This window comes from Diplotaxodon limnothrissa, linkage group LG2 (genome assembly GCF_057381915.1).
Source record: "Diplotaxodon limnothrissa isolate DT_005_m linkage group LG2, D_limnothrissa_male_GT1.1, whole genome shotgun sequence".
Lineage (NCBI taxonomy): Eukaryota > Metazoa > Chordata > Actinopteri > Cichliformes > Cichlidae > Diplotaxodon > Diplotaxodon limnothrissa.
The window spans coordinates 35,609,827-35,627,872 of NC_140597.1; the positions used below are offsets into that span (position 1 = coordinate 35,609,827).

General features: G+C 40.0%; 2 protein-coding genes and 3 non-coding genes across 9 annotated transcripts in view; 3 read left to right on the plus strand and 2 right to left on the minus strand.

Annotated features, from left to right (window-relative positions):
* The first annotated feature begins 665 nt into the window (after positions 1-665).
* Positions 666-738, plus strand: trnaf-gaa (transfer RNA phenylalanine (anticodon GAA)). The gene has a single exon. It is a non-coding gene; the product is annotated as a tRNA-Phe (tRNA).
* A 790-nt stretch (positions 739-1,528) lies between these two features.
* On the minus strand, positions 1,529-1,601 carry trnaf-gaa (transfer RNA phenylalanine (anticodon GAA)). Its single transcript has one exon. It is a non-coding gene; the product is annotated as a tRNA-Phe (tRNA).
* Positions 1,602-2,913: 1,312 nt separating this feature from the next.
* Positions 2,914-2,986, minus strand: trnaf-gaa (transfer RNA phenylalanine (anticodon GAA)). Its single transcript has one exon. It is a non-coding gene; the product is annotated as a tRNA-Phe (tRNA).
* Positions 2,987-7,057: 4,071 nt separating this feature from the next.
* On the plus strand, positions 7,058-11,359 carry hs6st2 (heparan sulfate 6-O-sulfotransferase 2). Of its 2 annotated transcripts, none has more exons than XM_085372444.1 (2): positions 7,058-7,935; positions 10,285-11,359. In XM_085372444.1, exons 1-2 carry the CDS (start codon positions 7,358-7,360, stop codon positions 11,111-11,113), a joined length of 1,407 nt encoding a protein of 468 aa, XP_085228570.1. In that variant the 5' UTR covers positions 7,058-7,357; the 3' UTR covers positions 11,114-11,359. The 2 variants fall into 2 exon arrangements, with proteins under 2 accessions (XP_085228570.1, XP_085228578.1); XM_085372452.1 differs by having other exon boundaries at positions 10,288-11,359.
* A 2,810-nt stretch (positions 11,360-14,169) lies between these two features.
* mbnl3 (muscleblind-like splicing regulator 3) overlaps positions 14,170-18,046 on the plus strand; it is a 31,760-nt gene continuing 27,883 nt past the window's right edge. For all 4 annotated transcript variants that reach the window (XM_085363105.1, XM_085363083.1, XM_085363091.1 and 1 more), the window contains exon 1: positions 14,170-14,459. The gene's annotated coding sequence lies outside the window, so the exon portion shown is untranslated. The remainder of the gene's footprint in view (positions 14,460-18,046) is intronic.

An 18,046-nucleotide genomic window follows, 5' to 3' on the forward strand; every position in this document is an offset into this window, starting at 1 on the left:
TAGGGTTAGTATGTACATCCTCATCATTGAAAGAGTGGCCACTGGCCCATAGGTGTCCTGGCCTGAAGAGTTAGCTCTTCTGTGTTGTGCCAGACGCGTAACCAGAGGTTGTTTGGTTTCTCTGATGTATAAATAAAAGAAATCCTCCTGGCACTTAACACTATATTAATCTGTTTGTGCTGAGGGACCTGATCGTTGAGGTGGACCAATTTTTGGCACAACATGGGGTTTGGGGTTTGAAAGCCACACAGAGATGCAGTGTTTAGAGAAAATGCATCTTGCCTTTTCCGATTCTCCTGACACATAAAGGATCACTAAAGGTTTTCGCTCAGGCTGCAATTGTCTTTCTTTTGTCCTGGATCCCTTGGAGCATTTTCTAGGTGCCTTCTCAGCTTTGACAAACGTCCAGCTGGGATAACCACATTTGCTCAGGGCCTTCTTGATGTGATGTTCTTCTGCTTCTCTGGCCGCTGTGTCTGTGGGGATGGTGTTCGCTCTATATTTTAGCGTCCTGATGATACCCAGTTTGTGCTCCAGTGGATGTTGAGAGTCAAACCTTAAATAATGAACGGTATGCATTGGTTTAAGGTACAGATCAGCTTTTAAATGTCCCCCATTACTGATGGAAATCTCACTGTCACTTGCACTACTTATATCAGTGTAAAGCCGAAATAGCTCAGTAGGGAGAGCGTCAGACTGAAGATCTGAAGGTCCCTGGTTCAATCCCGGGTTTCGGCAATGCTTTCTTTTATGTTGACCCTAAATTACTGCTTGGCATATAACACCACACAGGTGTGGCAGAAATCCTTAGGCAGCTGAATTCATAGAAAAGAACAAACAAACTTCTAGCTGTTGAAAAGTGAGGACACTGGAAAAGCCTTATACTGGGATTGCATATAAAGCATCATCTGATGGTCGGGTTTCTCTCTGATATTGTAGGTCTTTACCTTATTAAAGTACCTTGAGGTCACGGTTATTGCAAATCCACTAAGGTACTATTAGGTGACACGAGCATAATAGTAGTACCCTGCCCAAATAGCTAAGTTGGGAGACTTGGTGTAGGTCTAGTGTAGTATTTTTTTTCTAACTACTTCAGACAATCTATAACCCTCTTCCTGTAACCGCTTTCTGGGCTCATAAATATTTTCGTCACTGAGCAGTGATATCATTTTCTCATGATAGTCTTTCTGGTTTAGCAAAACCATGCACCTACCTTCAACTGCCAGAAGAATGATAATATGGTTGTCATTACCAAGCGATGTGAGTGCCTTCCTCTGCTCCATACTAATGTTGGATGTTGGCGCCTTTGCATTACTGAGAAAGGCAGAAACTTCCATCCACAATGTTTCCAACACACAACAAGTGGGTCAAAGTACATTTGTTGCCTGGTCTTAGTCTTTTCATGCTGTGCTAGACGAGCCTTCTTATGTGCTGTTTGCTCATACTCACATACCAGCTTGATAAAGTGGGTTAAAGGGAATCTCACATTGCTAAGGAGTATTTGAGGGTTCACGTAAACATTAACAATTGCCGAAACCCGGGATTGAACCAGGGACCTTCAGATCTTCAGTCTGACGCTCTCCCAACTGAGCTATTTCGGCCACAATCTGCGCCCATAGTGCCACACACTCCAATCAGAGATAAGATTGCAATCAACCAAGCCAATCAGTCATGCTGGTGTGGGACAATAAAATACACTTTACTTTATTTATATAGCACATTTAATAACAACAAAATGTTGGCCAAAGTGCTGTACAAAGATAAAATATTGTTCTATTACTGGGCTTCACATATAAAATTCATGACATACCGGCTAGCTGACAGTGTTAATCCCCCTACATGGTTGCAACTGGAGCAGGAAGCTTGTCAGCCTTATTGCATAGGAGTTATACCGGTGTCTCTCTTGCCCACGGATAAGTCTATGTATGACGGCAATGTGGTGATACACAGCACCATATGTATTGTTGAGCAGATTAAACTACACTTTAATTTGAAGTCTTTATCCTCTATCATGCCCATTTCAGGCAATCCATCTTTTAAACCATCTATTTTAGACACTACATTTTGACTTTGGAAACAGGTAGGACTTTGTACAATCAGTAATCTATACTGGGAGGGTGTCTTTGCCATTATCAAGTAGTTACAAGAGATATACAAACTACCAGGGAGAGACTTTCAGACACCAGCAGATAAGAGACTATGTCAGTAAATACGTACAGAGCTTTGAGAGTCTTAACAATTCCTTTCTTGATAAATGTCTCCAACTTTCACCTTTTAGTGAGAAATGTATTTTTTGCATCTATCAGAGTCTAATGTCAATGAGCCCTGTGAACTTGTTCTTTATCAAGTCTAAATGGGAAGAGGAGTTAGGTATTACAATCACTAATATTCAATGGGAAGAAGGTTTGGAGAATCCATAAATGCAAGACAGTGCTTAACTTAATTCAAATCTCTATATCGTCTACACTTCTCAAGAGAAAAGTTAAATAAATTATACCCTGAGGTCTCTCCTATCTGTTTGAAATGCTCCCTAGCTAAAGATAAGTTAAGCCATAGTTTTGTTTTTTGTGACAAGGTTAAAAAATATTGGGCTGACATCTTTGATTCAGTGTCTCAAATTTCTTGATTCAGGTGAGGACATCCCAAAAAGTTGATTCTGTTCCTCTGTAGTGTTTTCAGTGGGAGAAATGTTTCGTCACTCATCCAAGTGACTTTTTCAGTCTCGTTTGACTTCAGTCATATTAGCCCACAAAAAAACTTTTAAAAATCACCAGCACAAGCATGACCTTGAACATTTGAAGTTAAATAGCCTGTGTGGGGGAAAGCATTGTCATGTTGGAGGACAGAGTTTGGTGTCAGATGGTTGCAGAATTTCATCTAAAATCTGGATGACAATCATCAAAGCAAAAATATTGCCGAAACCCGGGATTGAACCAGGGACCTTCAGAGCTTCAGTCTGACGCTCTCCCAACTGAGCTATTTCGGCTATGCTGTGCAATGAAAGGTGGTGCCACTGATGCTAAATATTATTAGCTGGTACTCAAACAGCAGTCAGACCAGCATGTCTGGCATCAAGAACATGCCACTTTCAATCACCTTTCTTCTTTATCTTCAGTTTAAACGCCTCTATGGGGCCAAGCATCTTGGAGGATATAAGTTTGGTGTCAGACTGTGTGGGTTCTTGGTCATCGAGGTGATGGTAGTCTAAGGAGGTTATAAATAAAGCAATTGGACTTGTTGAAGTTTCTTGAAGACATTTCACCTCTCATCCAAGAAGCTTCTTCAGTTGTAAAACCAAAAAGGTGTAGAGTCCCAGGTATTTAACCCCTAGTGGTAGTTGTCCATTCAAAAATGGCGTAGGTCATTATGAGCAGGCATCTTACATGAGGTGATATCAATGAGTCACATGACAGGGTGAAGCAAGTCACATGCAGCATGTGGTTCTATAGAAGCAAACATAATGGACACTGAAACCAGTGTTTACCAGTTTGTCAGACAGGAATGCACTGACTGATAAACTGCAGCCTGATACCAACGTTGTTTAAAATGACATGATAGTGAACACCACTGATATTATTTTGATGATTTATTTGTTTGGGTTTTTTTTCCCTCTTTGTGCCAGGAAAATAAAGACATCAATATATTAGTTATATTAGGCAATATATTCATGTATTAGTACTTTGCAGTTTTATTTATGTGCCGATGTGCAGTAAAGGTGGGGAGAGTGCAAAGATGGAAAGAACTGACTGTTAGTTTTAGTACTTTTGTGGTGGTTTTATGGCTTATTTTGTGAGTTGTTTTGTCTTTCTTGATATATTTTAAATGTAGTCATTGAAGTTATTTAATAGATCTCCAATTATGGTACATTTATCGTGTCCTCAGAGAGCTAAAGGAAGATGAAAACAGCCAACACAAACCTATTAAACACCAACAGAACAAGCATGGCAGAGCAGTTCAATACTCTCAGAACAATCCAAACGTGAGCAGCGTCTGTGGGTGAAAGCATTGTCATTTTGGAGGATAGAGTTTGGCATCAGAACTTAAATTTATCAATGACAGTGATGCCACTTAAAACAACTAAAACCCAGGGTTAAACTACAGACCTTCAGATCTATAGTTTGACGCTCTCCCAGCTGAGCTATTTCGGCTATGAGACACCAGTGATAATAGTGTCTCCGACTACAAACAGTCAGTGGGCTAACTCCTTACTTGCATCACTTGCAGTAACTTGGTGGATTTGCAATAACTGTGACCTTAATTCACTTTTATACGGTAAAGACCATGATCACATTTTGAATGGTTCCTTTTAAATTGCAAAAAGAAAAAGTCTGACTTGCACAGGCACATCTGCTTCAAAAGTTGTTTACCTCTACTTGTGCAAATGTAAGAAAAATGTGATCTGTTTTTAAATACTCTACCCTAAAAACTCTGTGGTCACCTCCCAGAAAACCCACTGTAGTTAAATAAGAAGACAAGCTTTCTTTAATTACATACGTAAACAACTTATGCCTCTATAAAGGTTTCTGCAAGTTTCAACAACATTTCCCAAAACCTCTAAATGTGTAAATGCTCCGTTTCAGTTTTTTTGTAGTTGCCTTTGTATGATGTCAGTGAGAGAGGATTTCCTTAATATGGTCATGTCCTTGAAACTTTAAATATATCCAGAAGTTGTGGAAATGAAAAACAGCACAGTTCTAATTAACGTTCATGTGATGTGGACCAGTTCATCAGTTGTGTTTTTTTCTTGGGAGAGCATTAGATTAAAGAGCCAATAAAATCTGTTAAACCTTAAATTGAACTGGCTGCTCCACTTTCTAAAATAACAATGTCATTTTTACTACTGTAATTCTCAGTTTGTTTGCTTATTTTATTATTTATTTTAAAAGCAAACAAACCATAAAGGTGAAATTAGAAACCAATCTGTTTTCTGTACCAGGCATGTTATAAAGCTGAAATTTCGAGATGCTAACCTGAAATTTTGACTTAAAGACATCAGCAAAAACAAAAAACAAGCAAACAAAAAAGGAATTTATTTATTTTAAGTCCTACATTGTGCAACACCCAAGAGATTTGTATGTACATAAGAATGCAAATAAATAATAATAATAATAATCTTTTTTCTAAGTTTTCTTTGACCTCATAACCAATGTTCCCTCTAATTTTTCATGTGTCTGAGCAAACACACAAACTTCCCTGAGCGGTCCCTTGGACCACTGTGCGCAACAGCAAACATGTGCACTCTGGTCACAGCAGCATCGAATTCATCTGAGTTACATGGTTTATTAAAATAATCGAATTACAGTATTTACATTTCTTTTAGAATCCTTTTAATTAAGTGCTTTATCCCACTTACAATGAAAACTGTAAAAAATCTTGTTCGTGACCTGTGTAGTATGTTAACACTATTGGAAGTAAAAATAACTTGAACTGTACCAATTTGCTACAGTCTGTATCAAATAAGATGCCACACAAATTATTTACACACACAAAACACACTAATTACACAATGCAACACACTAACCTTCGACTTCAAACAGGCTTAACGTCACAAATCTCTCACATCTCCCTCCGCAGTCACTCCTACAACGTCCCCTTCTTCCTAAACATCCAAATGCCATGTTGCCATATCATTTGTTGATTTGTCAACATGGTACATTTTTCCACCAATAGGAAAGGGTGGAGGTTTTTTGGTTTTTGTCTTTGCTCACAAGCGGAGAGTGCTTTCAAGCGCTTTCCTTAGAAAACACAGTTTTTACAGTTTCTTCCTGCAGTAAATATAAACAATGATAGTTCAGGAATAAACATGGCATATATTTTTTTAATCATAACTCTGGTTTTACATGGCCAATCAACACAATTTAAAAACTGGTATATAGTTTGAAGTCCACACTTTCAGACAAAAATGGAATAGTTGTCTTCGGTTGACATAACATCTTTTTGCAATGTCATCTTAATTTGGTCATGACTACTTTATTCTTCCTCAGCTAATCAGCAGCACATGTGCTATTGTCTCCTCCTCCTAGCTCCAAGCTGAAGACAGGTTCTGTGCGTTGAAACATAGTAACGAGTCCACACCACATTTTCTTGTTAGTAACAAGGTCAAAGTCAAATTTATTTATATAGCACATTTCAAACAGCCATGCTTAACAATATAAATATAAAGTGCTTAACAATATAAAAATGGCATTAAAAAGCAACAATGTAATACAATAATAACAATATAAAACAGCGTTGTAATGATTGAAATGGTAATTATTTAGATTACTAGTTACTGAAAAAAGTAATGGCCGTTATTCCCATCTCTGATAATGACACAATTATTTGTATTTCTACTACTCATAAAGTAGTGACAGTATTTATTGATCAGTATCCACAAATTAAAATTGTAAATAAATGACACTAGCTGTGCAAAAATCTGACTGAGACCCTAAACTTTACTTTAAATTTTTCGACTTCCCTACTCACATTTCCAGTGGTTGGACGAGTTGTCATTAGTGTGTCTTCCGCTTTGATACTCTAATCTATACTATAATCACTAGTGCACATATATTTATATTTATAGATACATATATATTTAGTCATCTTTTCTCTTTTACCACGTCTCTCTAATATTTTGCTCCTTACTATTTTTCTATTTTTTTATTTTATTTTATTCTACTGTATCATGCTGCTGAGTGACTGCTGCTCCTCAAACATATTTCATTGCAATGTTGACCCTGTGCTAACTTGCATATGACAAATAAAACTGAAAACTGATATACAAATGTGAATCTTGTCATTGGCTGGAGCCGCCAGTCACCGGTCACTCACTGACTCACACTGCAAAACAGCACAGAATGACTTGTTATGTGTATATTTTAATTTGAATTCAGGTTGGAATTCTTTGTGCGTAGACCGTGTCACGCAGCTTAGAGGGAACAGTGCTCATAATGCTTTCCATGGTCAGGAAGAGGCGCAGACCCTGTCGTGGCTCTTGATTGGGACGTTGCTGGATGACGTAATTGTTCTTGCCACACTGAGCGCGGAGGCTGCTGGGTAGAAAGGTCAAGAATCGATGGCCGCGCCGGACGCGGTGGGCTGTGTTCAGGGAACTGTTGGCTTTATGGGGCCGATGGAAACTCACGAAAGGACCACACGGCGGCTTTAACGGAGAGCCGCGCTGGGCGTTGCTTATATTCCGGGGAAACGCTGAGCTCGTCGTGCTTTGATTTCCTGACTCTCTGGCTGCCTAACAGACTCATTGTTGTTGTTTTGGCTTCATCCGTCGGACACACACACGCTGCTCCCCGAGATCCTCCCCCGTCTGAGACCGGAGTCCAGACTGCCAGAGTGATGGTCTGCTGTCCGTCCCTGGAAGATGGATGAGAAATCCAGCAGCAGCAGCCACCATAGGCTTCTGATCGTCCTGCTCATGGTTATGCTCTTTGGCGTAATTATGGTCCAGTATGTGTGCCCGAGCAGGTCTGAGTGCCAGGCGCTGCACCGGCTGGGATCCTGGTTTAACAGCGGCAAAGCGACTGGGACCCGGGTAGGGGACAGCGAACTCCCGGACGGGTTTCAGAAGGATCCGTACATTGCGGAAGACGGCGCTATGGCCCGGTTTGTCCCTCGTTTTAACTTCACCAAAGAAGACTTAAATCGCGTCGTAGACTTCAATATCAAAGGGGACGATGTCATAGTGTTTCTGCACATTCAGAAGACAGGGGGGACGACCTTTGGGCGACATCTGGTGAGAAATATCCAGCTAGAGAGACCCTGCGAGTGTCACGCAGGTCAGAAGAAGTGTACCTGTTTCCGTCCAGGTAAAAAGGAAACCTGGCTCTTCTCCCGTTTCTCCACCGGATGGAGCTGCGGCCTCCACGCAGACTGGACTGAGCTGACTAGCTGTGTCCCATCACGCATGGACTCCCGAGAGGCTCCGAGGAGTCTGCCCAGGTTGGTAAAAAAAGGGGGGCTCAGTGGGTCTGGTGCCTTTCATCAGAGGTTTCCCCCCAGTCTTAATGGGGTAATCACTTCGTAATTAAGCTTGTCTGTTGCTTTATTTAAGATAATTGCGCATTTTCCTGTCAGCTTTGTAAACAAAAGATTGTTTTATGCTTGAGTAAATTAAACAACACTTAAAAATAGTTGGAAAAACTTTTTAACACTTTTTAAATCAGAGCTCGTGATTGTATGCAGGAAAAAAACGTATTCATTCACTATAGTCCAGTTTTTCCACCAATTGCACAGTCTAGTTGTTTATTCACTATAATAGTGAGATTACTATACAAGTAATCCTAAATGGTCAATATCCAAGAGGAAAAAAAACTCCTAATGCAAGGTTTTCTGATTCAAAATGGGTTTATGGGTTTTGGGGGGAGATTTTCCAACATATGGTGAAGGCTAGTGCTGTGGCACAGTGCAAAGCTTCTTATCGATATGGTACCAAGTAAATACAGAGCTGATATTTTTTACACTGTCCCAAAAGGTTGATTCTTTTCATCTGGACGTAGCGTTTTCATTGGGAGAAATGTTTTGTCACATATCCAAGTGGCTCCTTCAGTCTCACTTTACTGCAGGTTTCCCCAACCTTATAAACAATACATTTACACAATAACTGAACCTAGTCCACTGAATAAACAATGGGCTGAGAGGTCAGTTCCTTGATTATTAATATGCAAATATTCATGACCATATTAATGATGAGGAAGACCTCGTTAGTAAGGGGCTGGATTTTCCTATGATTCGTTGGTAAAATGATTGCTGTAGAGGGAAAATTGTGGGTTTACTGGCAAGTTGAAAAGGATGTTTTTAGATAAAAATTTCTTCTTCCACTCTATCATTTAGTCTCTCCACTTTAGCTTTGAACAGACCATCCAATGACATTAATTTGTCTTATTTTTCCTTTTTGGCGAAAAACAAATAAGTCAAAACGATAACATATTTGTCAAAATGTATATAAGTACAATTGCACAATAAAGCTGGTCATTTTGGCATTTAACAGTATTTCTGTGGCAAGTGGTGTGGGAGTTGCTTGGTCCAAAAGTTCTGGGAAAGTGTTTATCGCACAAAAACATAGTTTGCTTTACAACAATCCCAACAAAAGTGTATTTAAAGTTTGAGTAAATTAAACACCACTTAAAAAAATTAATTATGTATGCAGGAAAACCTTTGTAATGCCACAGCAATTTGTTGTAATTGTTCTATGTTTAGCCATGATTGCTTGTACATTCCAGGTATGCAAAGTGCATGGTGCTGCAGTACATGGAAATGTAAAAAACAGAAAGACGGGTCAGTATGTTTGCTGAGCATGATGCATTTCAACTTCAAGGTGACTGAGAAGCGATGCATGAGTTGTTTTTAAAGGAACTAATTCACTGGTGTGGCAGGGATAATGGAAAGTTGCCAGGGGTCAATTATGTGCTTTGATTTTATTTTAGTTTTCCACTTCTAATCCCTGTGTTGTAATGTTTTGCAGCGAAACAAGACTAATAGATTTAGATTCAGAAATATCCTGAAGTACAAACAGAACAGACGGGCACGCCATGGACAAACTTCCTGCTTTCTAGGGAAAAGTGGCTAATGTTTGCATTTCTACTCAAATCTTATATGTATTGTGAATATATCCCTTGTACTGACCTGTGTGAATGAACATTTAGCAGCTTTAGAGGCAGGTGGAGTTTGAGGTAACTCATCCCCTATAAACCAGCCAAGTATGGCAAAAAGATCTGGTGAGACTGTGATGCCAAAACTCAAAGAAAGTTTAAAAACCACAACTAAATTACAGTAGAACATTTTAAAATATCTCTCATTGATAAAGGAAACAGCACCGGTATGATAGAAGCGCATAGAGACAATACAGAAGTATCCTGTGTAAAATATAACGGGGTCATAAATGGTCGCTTTAGGTTTAAAGATGGTTTCTTGCATTTATCAGCATCTTCTTTACTGCTCACCAATCTCACCTTCTCCAAACATTATGAAGCAGTTTTTTTGTTTTGTTTTGATAAAGTTTTTTGGCACCAACCAAACGGGTTTAGACCTTCCACTGAAGGAAAACTCTGATACTGTCAGTGTTCAACTTTAGATCATAATAGCCATAAAACAGCAGGAAAATGCACAGACTTCCGTTCAGTAAAGGTAACACACACCCATTGATTAAACTGTATACAAACCCACTGTGAGCCAGGAAAAACTGTATGAACGAAAGTAAAATCAAATACTTCAGCTCTAAATGAAATAAAAAATCAGAACATTGTTAGTTACAACTTTATTACTGATCTAATTGTGTCTGTTTCTCTCCAGCAGGAACTATTATTATATCACCATCTTAAGAGACCCTGTATCACGCTACTTGAGTGAGTGGCGTCACGTACAGCGCGGCGCCACGTGGAAGGCCTCATTACACGTGTGTGATGGACGTTCACCAACGCTGTCAGAGCTGCCAAGCTGCTATTCAGGAGATGACTGGTCAGGCTGCTCCCTGCAGGAGTTCATGGACTGTCCCTACAACCTAGCCAACAACCGGCAGACCCGCATGCTGGCTGACCTCAGCCTGGTTGGCTGCTACAACGTTTCCACCATGAGCGAGGAGGAGCGCTGGGCAGTGCTTTTGGAGAGCGCCAAACGCAACCTGCGGGGCATGGCCTTCTTTGGACTGACCGAGTACCAGCGTAAGACCCAGTACCTGTTCGAGCGCACCTTCAACTTGGAGTTCATCGCGCCCTTCACGCAGCTCAACGGCACACGCGCCTCCAGCGTGGAGGTACCTCCAGAGACGCAGCGCAGAATCCGCCAGCTGAACCGATGGGACGTAGAGCTATACGAGTACGCCCGCGACCTTTTCCTGCAGCGTTTCCAGTTGGCGAGGCAGCAGGAGCGCAGGCAGGCCAGGGAGAGGCGACAACAGGAGAGGAGGCGGCTCCGTGGTGGGCTCAGAACAAACCAAGGGAGGCAGCTGAAGCCCACAGAAACGCCGCGTCCCACCAACAGCCGCTCTGTTGTAACCGAGGAGCGGCGGAGAGAAAAGCCTGCTGAGGACAGCGTGGCGTCTGAAGTGCCACTCCCAGACTGGTGGGATCTGGATGAGAATAGCACTTTAGAGGACTATTTAGACAATGTGGAACAGTGGTAGCGATGGGTACGAGCAGTGGGGTGTCTTAATGCTAAGTGTGCCAACTTCTGCCTTGTCTGTTTTCATATATCCAAGTTATTTTTAGCATATACCTTCCACAGATGTCCTATTGAACAGTCTTAAACGACACATTATTTATATTGATTATATTTCTTTCCCACATGGACTCACAGAAAGGCAAGCTATATCGGTCTCAGTGATGGTACTTAACCTTCAACACTACATATTGAACCTACCTGAACTCCTAATATAATGTAGCTAAAACAACAAATTGTTGTTTTATTCCTCTTTGTTGCAAAGGTACACTTTAATATGTTTTTCTATTTAAGAAAACAAACACTGTTTCTTGTGATTAATAATCTATATGTTTGCCAAATCATTGTCTGGTCTGCGGTGTGTACATTTCGAAATGTACCTGTGATCTCAAGTGTCTTTTTAGTAACAGAAAATGAGAATGGAGTTTTTTTTAGATACCTCAATGTATAACATTAGCTGCTAAAGTTGTACAATTACTGAATGTGTCTGTTTTGCTTTTTGTTTTTAATATAAAACAAATGCTGTTGCATCTGCTGAATTGCTCTTCTGTTCTTCCCAAATGGAGATGTCTCCTTTTTCCTCGCTGATATCCTTTTGTCTGCAAATGCAACACAAAAGAGTGCACGCTTTTGTGTTGCACGTGCAGACCTTTGAAAAACCAGCAGGGAGCGCTGAAGCAACCTTAATGAAACAGCAACTTCCTGATACTCACGGAGGTAATAGCTTTTTCTTGAATTCGGTTGGGTAGTATTAAGATCATCATTAAAAGCACCTCGGAAAATTTGATGTGTATAAAATATTAAATAAATGTTTAGCACAGCAAATGGAAAATTATTATTTGGAGTTTACCAGATTGTGAAAAGTTATTGGCTACTCTTTGATTTAATACTAGTAACTTTTAGAAATGTATAAGGTTGTTGACAGGAATCTAAAATCCTGATAAGCAGGCGTATATTACTCCAGTGTACCTTGTTTGAATGCTAGTTTAACTCAAAATGAGCACACTTGCAGATAATTAGGCTAAACAACAAATCATTTTAGGTATTTTTAAGGAACTAACATTTTAACACACTTTTTTAAAAGTGTATTAAAAACATGGTATCACTTCACTATTGCTATGGTAGCCTCTGTACTATACCACAGTCGTTTTTATAAACAGCCCCCCATTTTCAGAGGCTTCTGATAAGTAGTTTCATGGTCAGGCAAGGCATGTAACTCGATTCAAAGTGTTAAATTTATACTTTAAAGCTTTATATTTTTGAAAAGGAGGCCCAAAGAGAGAGAGGTCATCATCAAAATAAATCTATCAGAGAGATGGCATAAACTTTAGGAGTCACTGAATAAACAATCTGGTGAATTGTTAAAAACAATGAATGTACTGACCAGATCGGCGACACCAAAAGGCCTGAAAAGACCACAGAAGAAAACTAAAGTTATTTCTATAGTTAAGAAAAACAACTCTAACATCTAAAAAGTCAAGAACACTCTCGAGGAGGCATATCATTGTGAAGGTCAACAATCAAGAATGTAAATACAGATTATTTACAGCAAGGTGAAAACTACCAGTAACAATCAAATCCAGGAAGGTCAGATTAGACTTTGCCACAAGAAGAAAAAACATGTAAAAGATCCTTCACACTTCAGAAAAAAGATTTTTATATATATATATATATACACACGGAAAAGGGGAGAAACAGCTTGCGATCTGAAGCGTGGCATATCACATGTCAAACATGGTGGAGGTGATATTATGGTATGGGAACGTATGGCTGCTAGTCAAAGCCTGTCAATGATATTTACTGATGATGTGACTGCTGATAGAAGCAGCTTTAAGTTGTGAAGTGTACTTCAGGGCTCAGCTAAATGCTGCAAAAATGATCACAGTGCAAATGGATAATGACCCAAAGCAAAAGCAACCCAAGAGGCAAACAAATGGGATATTCTTCAAAGGCCAAGTCAGTCACCTGATCTCAACCCAACAGAGCAGCTTTTCAGTTATTTAGTACAAAACTGAATGCAGAAAAACAACTGAAGGTGACTGCAGTCAAGGCCTGGCAGAACACAGCATCTGGTGATGTCCATGGGTTCTAGACTTCAGACAGACTTTGACTGTAAAGGTTTTTCATCCAAATATTAAAAACAAAACCTATATTTATAATTATAGTAGTTTGTCCACTTAATTTTTAGATGGTATTTGACAGTCATGTCCTTAAGAAATCCAGCAAAGGCTAAAGTACACAAGAACTAGAATGAAAATCAAAGGATAGAAACACACAAAAGAACAATGTAAATTATGGATAGCTCCACTCAGAGCCCGAACCTCAGCATTATTAAAGCAGTGTAAGATCATTTTGACAGAGAACAGAAGACAAGACAGCCAACACCCCAAGAATAAGCCTTCAAAACGCCTGGAGAACTATTTGTAGAGACTGCTTAAAGAAATTAGGAGAAAGCTTGCCTAAGAGAGTTCAGGATGTGTTAAAGAATAAAGGTGGTCACACCAGATATTGACTCCTAAACTCCTCAGAATTGGGAAAAATAGTTTTTGGCCGTAAACACAGTATTTCCCATCTTCTAGCAAATTTTTTTTTTAAGTGGCTCAAGACTTTTGCACAGTAGTGTAGCACAAGCATTAGACACTAAAATTATATTATATTATATTATATTATATTATATTATATTATATTATATTATATTATATTATATTATATTGGGGAATCGTTCAGGTAAGCCTTTCGTTGAACCTGAATGTATATGATGTCACCTACATGCACGTATAGAGCTTGCTTTATCTACCTGCTACATGTTATGGCGGTCCACCTTCATACCTGCCTCCCTTCAGTCGTGACTCTGATTTCCCTTAATGATGTTATCAAGTAAGCGACACACGCACACACACACACACACACACACACACACACACGCTCGTCCAACTCCTCCCTCTCCACATTGCCCTCCCTCAGAATTTTTTTTTTTTTACAAATCTGTTCTCTGTGTTGTGTTCACTTGCATTTGAGCTGCCCTGTAGACAGAGCCCGCTTCTTCTTCTTCTTCTTCCTTTCACTCCCCTGCGGCAACACGCTTTTTTAATTTTCTACTCGCTTCAGATTTATTTTATTTCACCCAGCAAGCGTCCCCCTCCTTTTTTCTCCTTCTCCCTCCCCTAATTCTCTCTCCTCGCTTTAAGGCAATGCTGAGTGCGTTACACCCCGTCTGTGCAGAAAAACAGAAAACAACGATCAAACAAACATTTCAGCCGACGTTACGTTTTTAGGAGGAGACGTCTGAGCCCGGCGGATCACTTGGACAGGTAAGAGAGCGCAGAGCACGCAGAGACTGGCGCAGCCTGACGCATTTGTAATAACTGTGAGTTTCGTATTTAACCCGTGCTGCAGCCATTTAATGTGCCCTGTTTGACTGCAGCCTGTTGCGTGGACACTGAAAGCTGCCTCGGTTATTGCTAAACGCGTGCGTAAATCGCCGCGTTTTACACCTATGCATTGTAGTAATAACGTTTATAGGTATTTGCACGCTTAAGAGCATGTCTGGTAGAGGAGTGCAATGCGCTGTGTGGAGACAAGTGGTGCAGAGAAAAGCGTTTTAGCTTGTATGGAGAATTATAATTTATTGGACATTTAAAGTCCAATTTTTATTTATTTATTTTTTGTGTTCTCCCCAGAGTGAACTGCACCAAATATTTTAAAAATAATCGGTGTTAAATTACTCCCCGAGTCAGCCTCTCTACAGTAATATCGACTGTAAAGCTATTAAACCCTGCAGGTTTCTATCTATGCTGTCATGCGGCCAGCCTTGTCCTTGTTTGTCCTGTATGAGGTCAGACACTCAAGCCACCATGCGACGCTGTGTTGTCACTACTTCCCTGCCTAAACTGTATGCAGTGCTTGTGTGTGTGCGTGTGCGTGCGTGAGTGTATGTATTGCCATCATATCAGACTCATCTAACAGTGCAGCCTGTCAGGACAAGTTCACACTCCCTCCAGGCTGTGGACTCTGTACCAGTCTAGCTAGTTTTTCTTTACTTAATATAAATACAGATAAACTGACACACACACAGGAGTGCACACAGCTGCATTTCCCACATAACCTGTTTTCATTTTCCCCTCTCTCACAGACACACATTAACAGCCCTCCATCTTTTATGGCACAAATAAAACCATTCACCGACACTGTAGCAGCGATTGCAGAGTCGGGGATGCACAATATTTTTACTGTCTCGGCTGTAAAATAGATAACTTTTATTATCTCGCTGCAAAGATGTGAAACTTCCAATCGAAAGCAGCCACACAAGGAAGTGAACTGAGAGTTTTTCTCTCATTCAAAACTGGTGAAGGGCGTGAAATGGACGAGCTGAGCTGCATGCTTCTGACTAATATGATCGGTGTTGTCCTAAGTGATGAAATAGGTTTGTTGTAAGTTTGCTTGAATGGAAGCTGTGGCGCTTTAATGAGCTGAAGGGATTACTGATACTTAACCTAATTACTCTGCTCCGTCTCTCTCTCTCCTGGCTGCTGGCTTTTGCTCTCATTCTGATTTATGGATTGTTCACTTTTTTTAATCAATCACCTGCTCATTGATGTTGTCCTGGTGTGCACGCCTATAAAAAAAAGCTGTCTGTTTGCTGGGTTGTAACCTGCAGATAAGTGATGTGCTTTCACAGCTTTGGTATTTTGTTTCATAACTACCTGTGTCCTCTAGAAGTAGAAATCACCAGGCTTTGGGGGAATGAGGAAACTCCAGATTAAACAAAAAAACTCCCACAGGAAACTCAGAGATTCTCGTGTGAAACCAAAACATTTTTTCCAGGGTACAGTTTTAAAAATCCCACACGGTCTTCCCCCGGTTGGTTAAAGGCCATTTTTGCTCAATCTAACATTAATATAAGATGTAGGAAGTTCACCCACTCTGCTTTTATTATTCTATTGTTGTTTCTGTCAACACGCAGCATTAACCAGTAACACTCAGCTTTTAACGACTGAAAATAAACACAAACAGCAGAGAAAGGTCAGTTTTAAGCCACTCAAATTGGACCGCTGGGGAAAACACTAAAATGCTCCATTATGCAAAAGAAACACTGGATTGTTTTTTCTGTATCTCCTACATTTTTATTGGTATTAGGCTACCTGCTAGTGTGCCTGTCGAGGTGACAGCCGGCCCACGGGCCAGACATAATGCAGACGTCAGAGCTCCGGTGAAGGTTACGCTGTCGGTGCACCCTGTTTGATGACGGACGCAGTGCGCTGGTGTCAACAGCAGCCAGCGTCAGTCCTCCCCCATCCGTAAGCCACCTACGTGTTGACCCCCACCTGCTGACTCCTTGAGCCCCTCTGCTCGCTGCAGAAACCTGGAGGACAGGCAGCGGTTTAATCACTGTTATAACTAGGGCAGTCTGTATTTATTCACCGTGCTGCATCCCTGTAATCACCTGTTTGTGCTACATCAGCTGAGATTATTTATGTAAAAAAAAAAGTACACTCGTTTGTACAGCTCGACTTTAACTAAGCAGGAATGCAGATCATCAGTTTTCTAATCAGAAAGTAATCGTGGCTCGTCTCTGTAGCCCTGGTTGCGCAGGTGACCCCACACACTGACGACTGTAGTCCTCATTGTAGTGGGCTCATCCTCTACCCCATATCTTATGTAAAAGTCTAAAATGCGCATCCGAAAACATAAATAAAAGTAATTTGTTGCCAGAAAACTAATCAGCAGCTTTTTTTTTGTATTGATCAATATTTTTTAAGCAAAAGTGCAAAATGATGTCAATGTTCTGGTTCCCACTACAGATGATATAGTATTAGATTTCCCCCTTAAGAGTTATCTTAAAAAAGCCCTTAATCATCATGTTGTTTGACTCTTTGTGACCTTGCAGTGGTGTCCACAAACTCACGCAGTCTTATTTGCCACTTATTCTGACGGGCCTTAGCAGACCTGCAGAAGCTTAAACGTGCCTGCTGCTTTTGCAGATTCCCAGCAGAGCTGCTTAGAAGACTTTAGTTTCTCTTTTCACAAGTCTAAAAATGTTGAAGTTGTTTTCCTTTGTTCACCTGCACGCAGTTTCTTTGCTTGCTAACAAGCAAAATAAGTGAATCCAACATTCCCACAATGGTGAAAAAGCCAATGTTGATTATGAATTGACCTATAAAGAATTGCTTGATCCAAATGAACTTTAGTCACAACATGAGTGAAAAGATGAAGACAAAAAGTATCTGGAAATCATTAATTAATCAGAGGATCAAGGAAGTGTATTTTAAGAAAGTTAGTTTCATTAGTTAAAATCAGTTTATCTGTCAACCAGAATTAAGGTAGATTACCTCCAGCTCTTGGTGTGTCAGCATGGCCATAACCTACTTTTTATAAGCATGATATTCATGCTTTAGTCTTTAAACAGCAAGTCATTGTATGTCAACATTGCAAATGGGATTATTTGTCAATGTAATTGTGCATATATACACTTCATTAAGACATTATTATTTTAATATACACATTATAAACCCTTTCCTGGATATATTATGTTTAATCACTGAACAGCACTTTGTTATCTGTGGTGTTTGAGCAGATAATTAACATTAATAAAACTAAAGTATGCAGTATCACACCCACGTTTCCTGATCAGCATTTAGTGTAAGAACCAAATTCTTTCTCTTTCATTTTTTCTTAGTCAACCCTTTCACTCTGTCTGCTTCTTCATTCCGTGCTCACTGGCTTTTTGTTCAACTCGTGTGCCTTGTGGTCTCCTCCTGTCAGATCTATTGTGGTAGGTCGGGTTTTGCAACAAAGCAGCTTAGCAGTAGATGTCAATTCTAAACTGTGTTTAAAAACATATTGAGACTGTTGATATGTCAATGTCTTATTAGCCTGAACTATTTTTAACAGAGATTAC

Coding starts and splice junctions, on each gene's coding strand:
- hs6st2 (XM_085372444.1), top strand. CDS start 7,358: ATGGATGAGAAATCCAGCAGCAGCAGCCACCATAGGCTTCTGATCGTC. Junction 7,936..10,284: donor GCTCCGAGGAGTCTGCCCAG/GTTGGTAAAAAA, acceptor GTTTCTCTCCAG/CAGGAACTATTATTATATCA.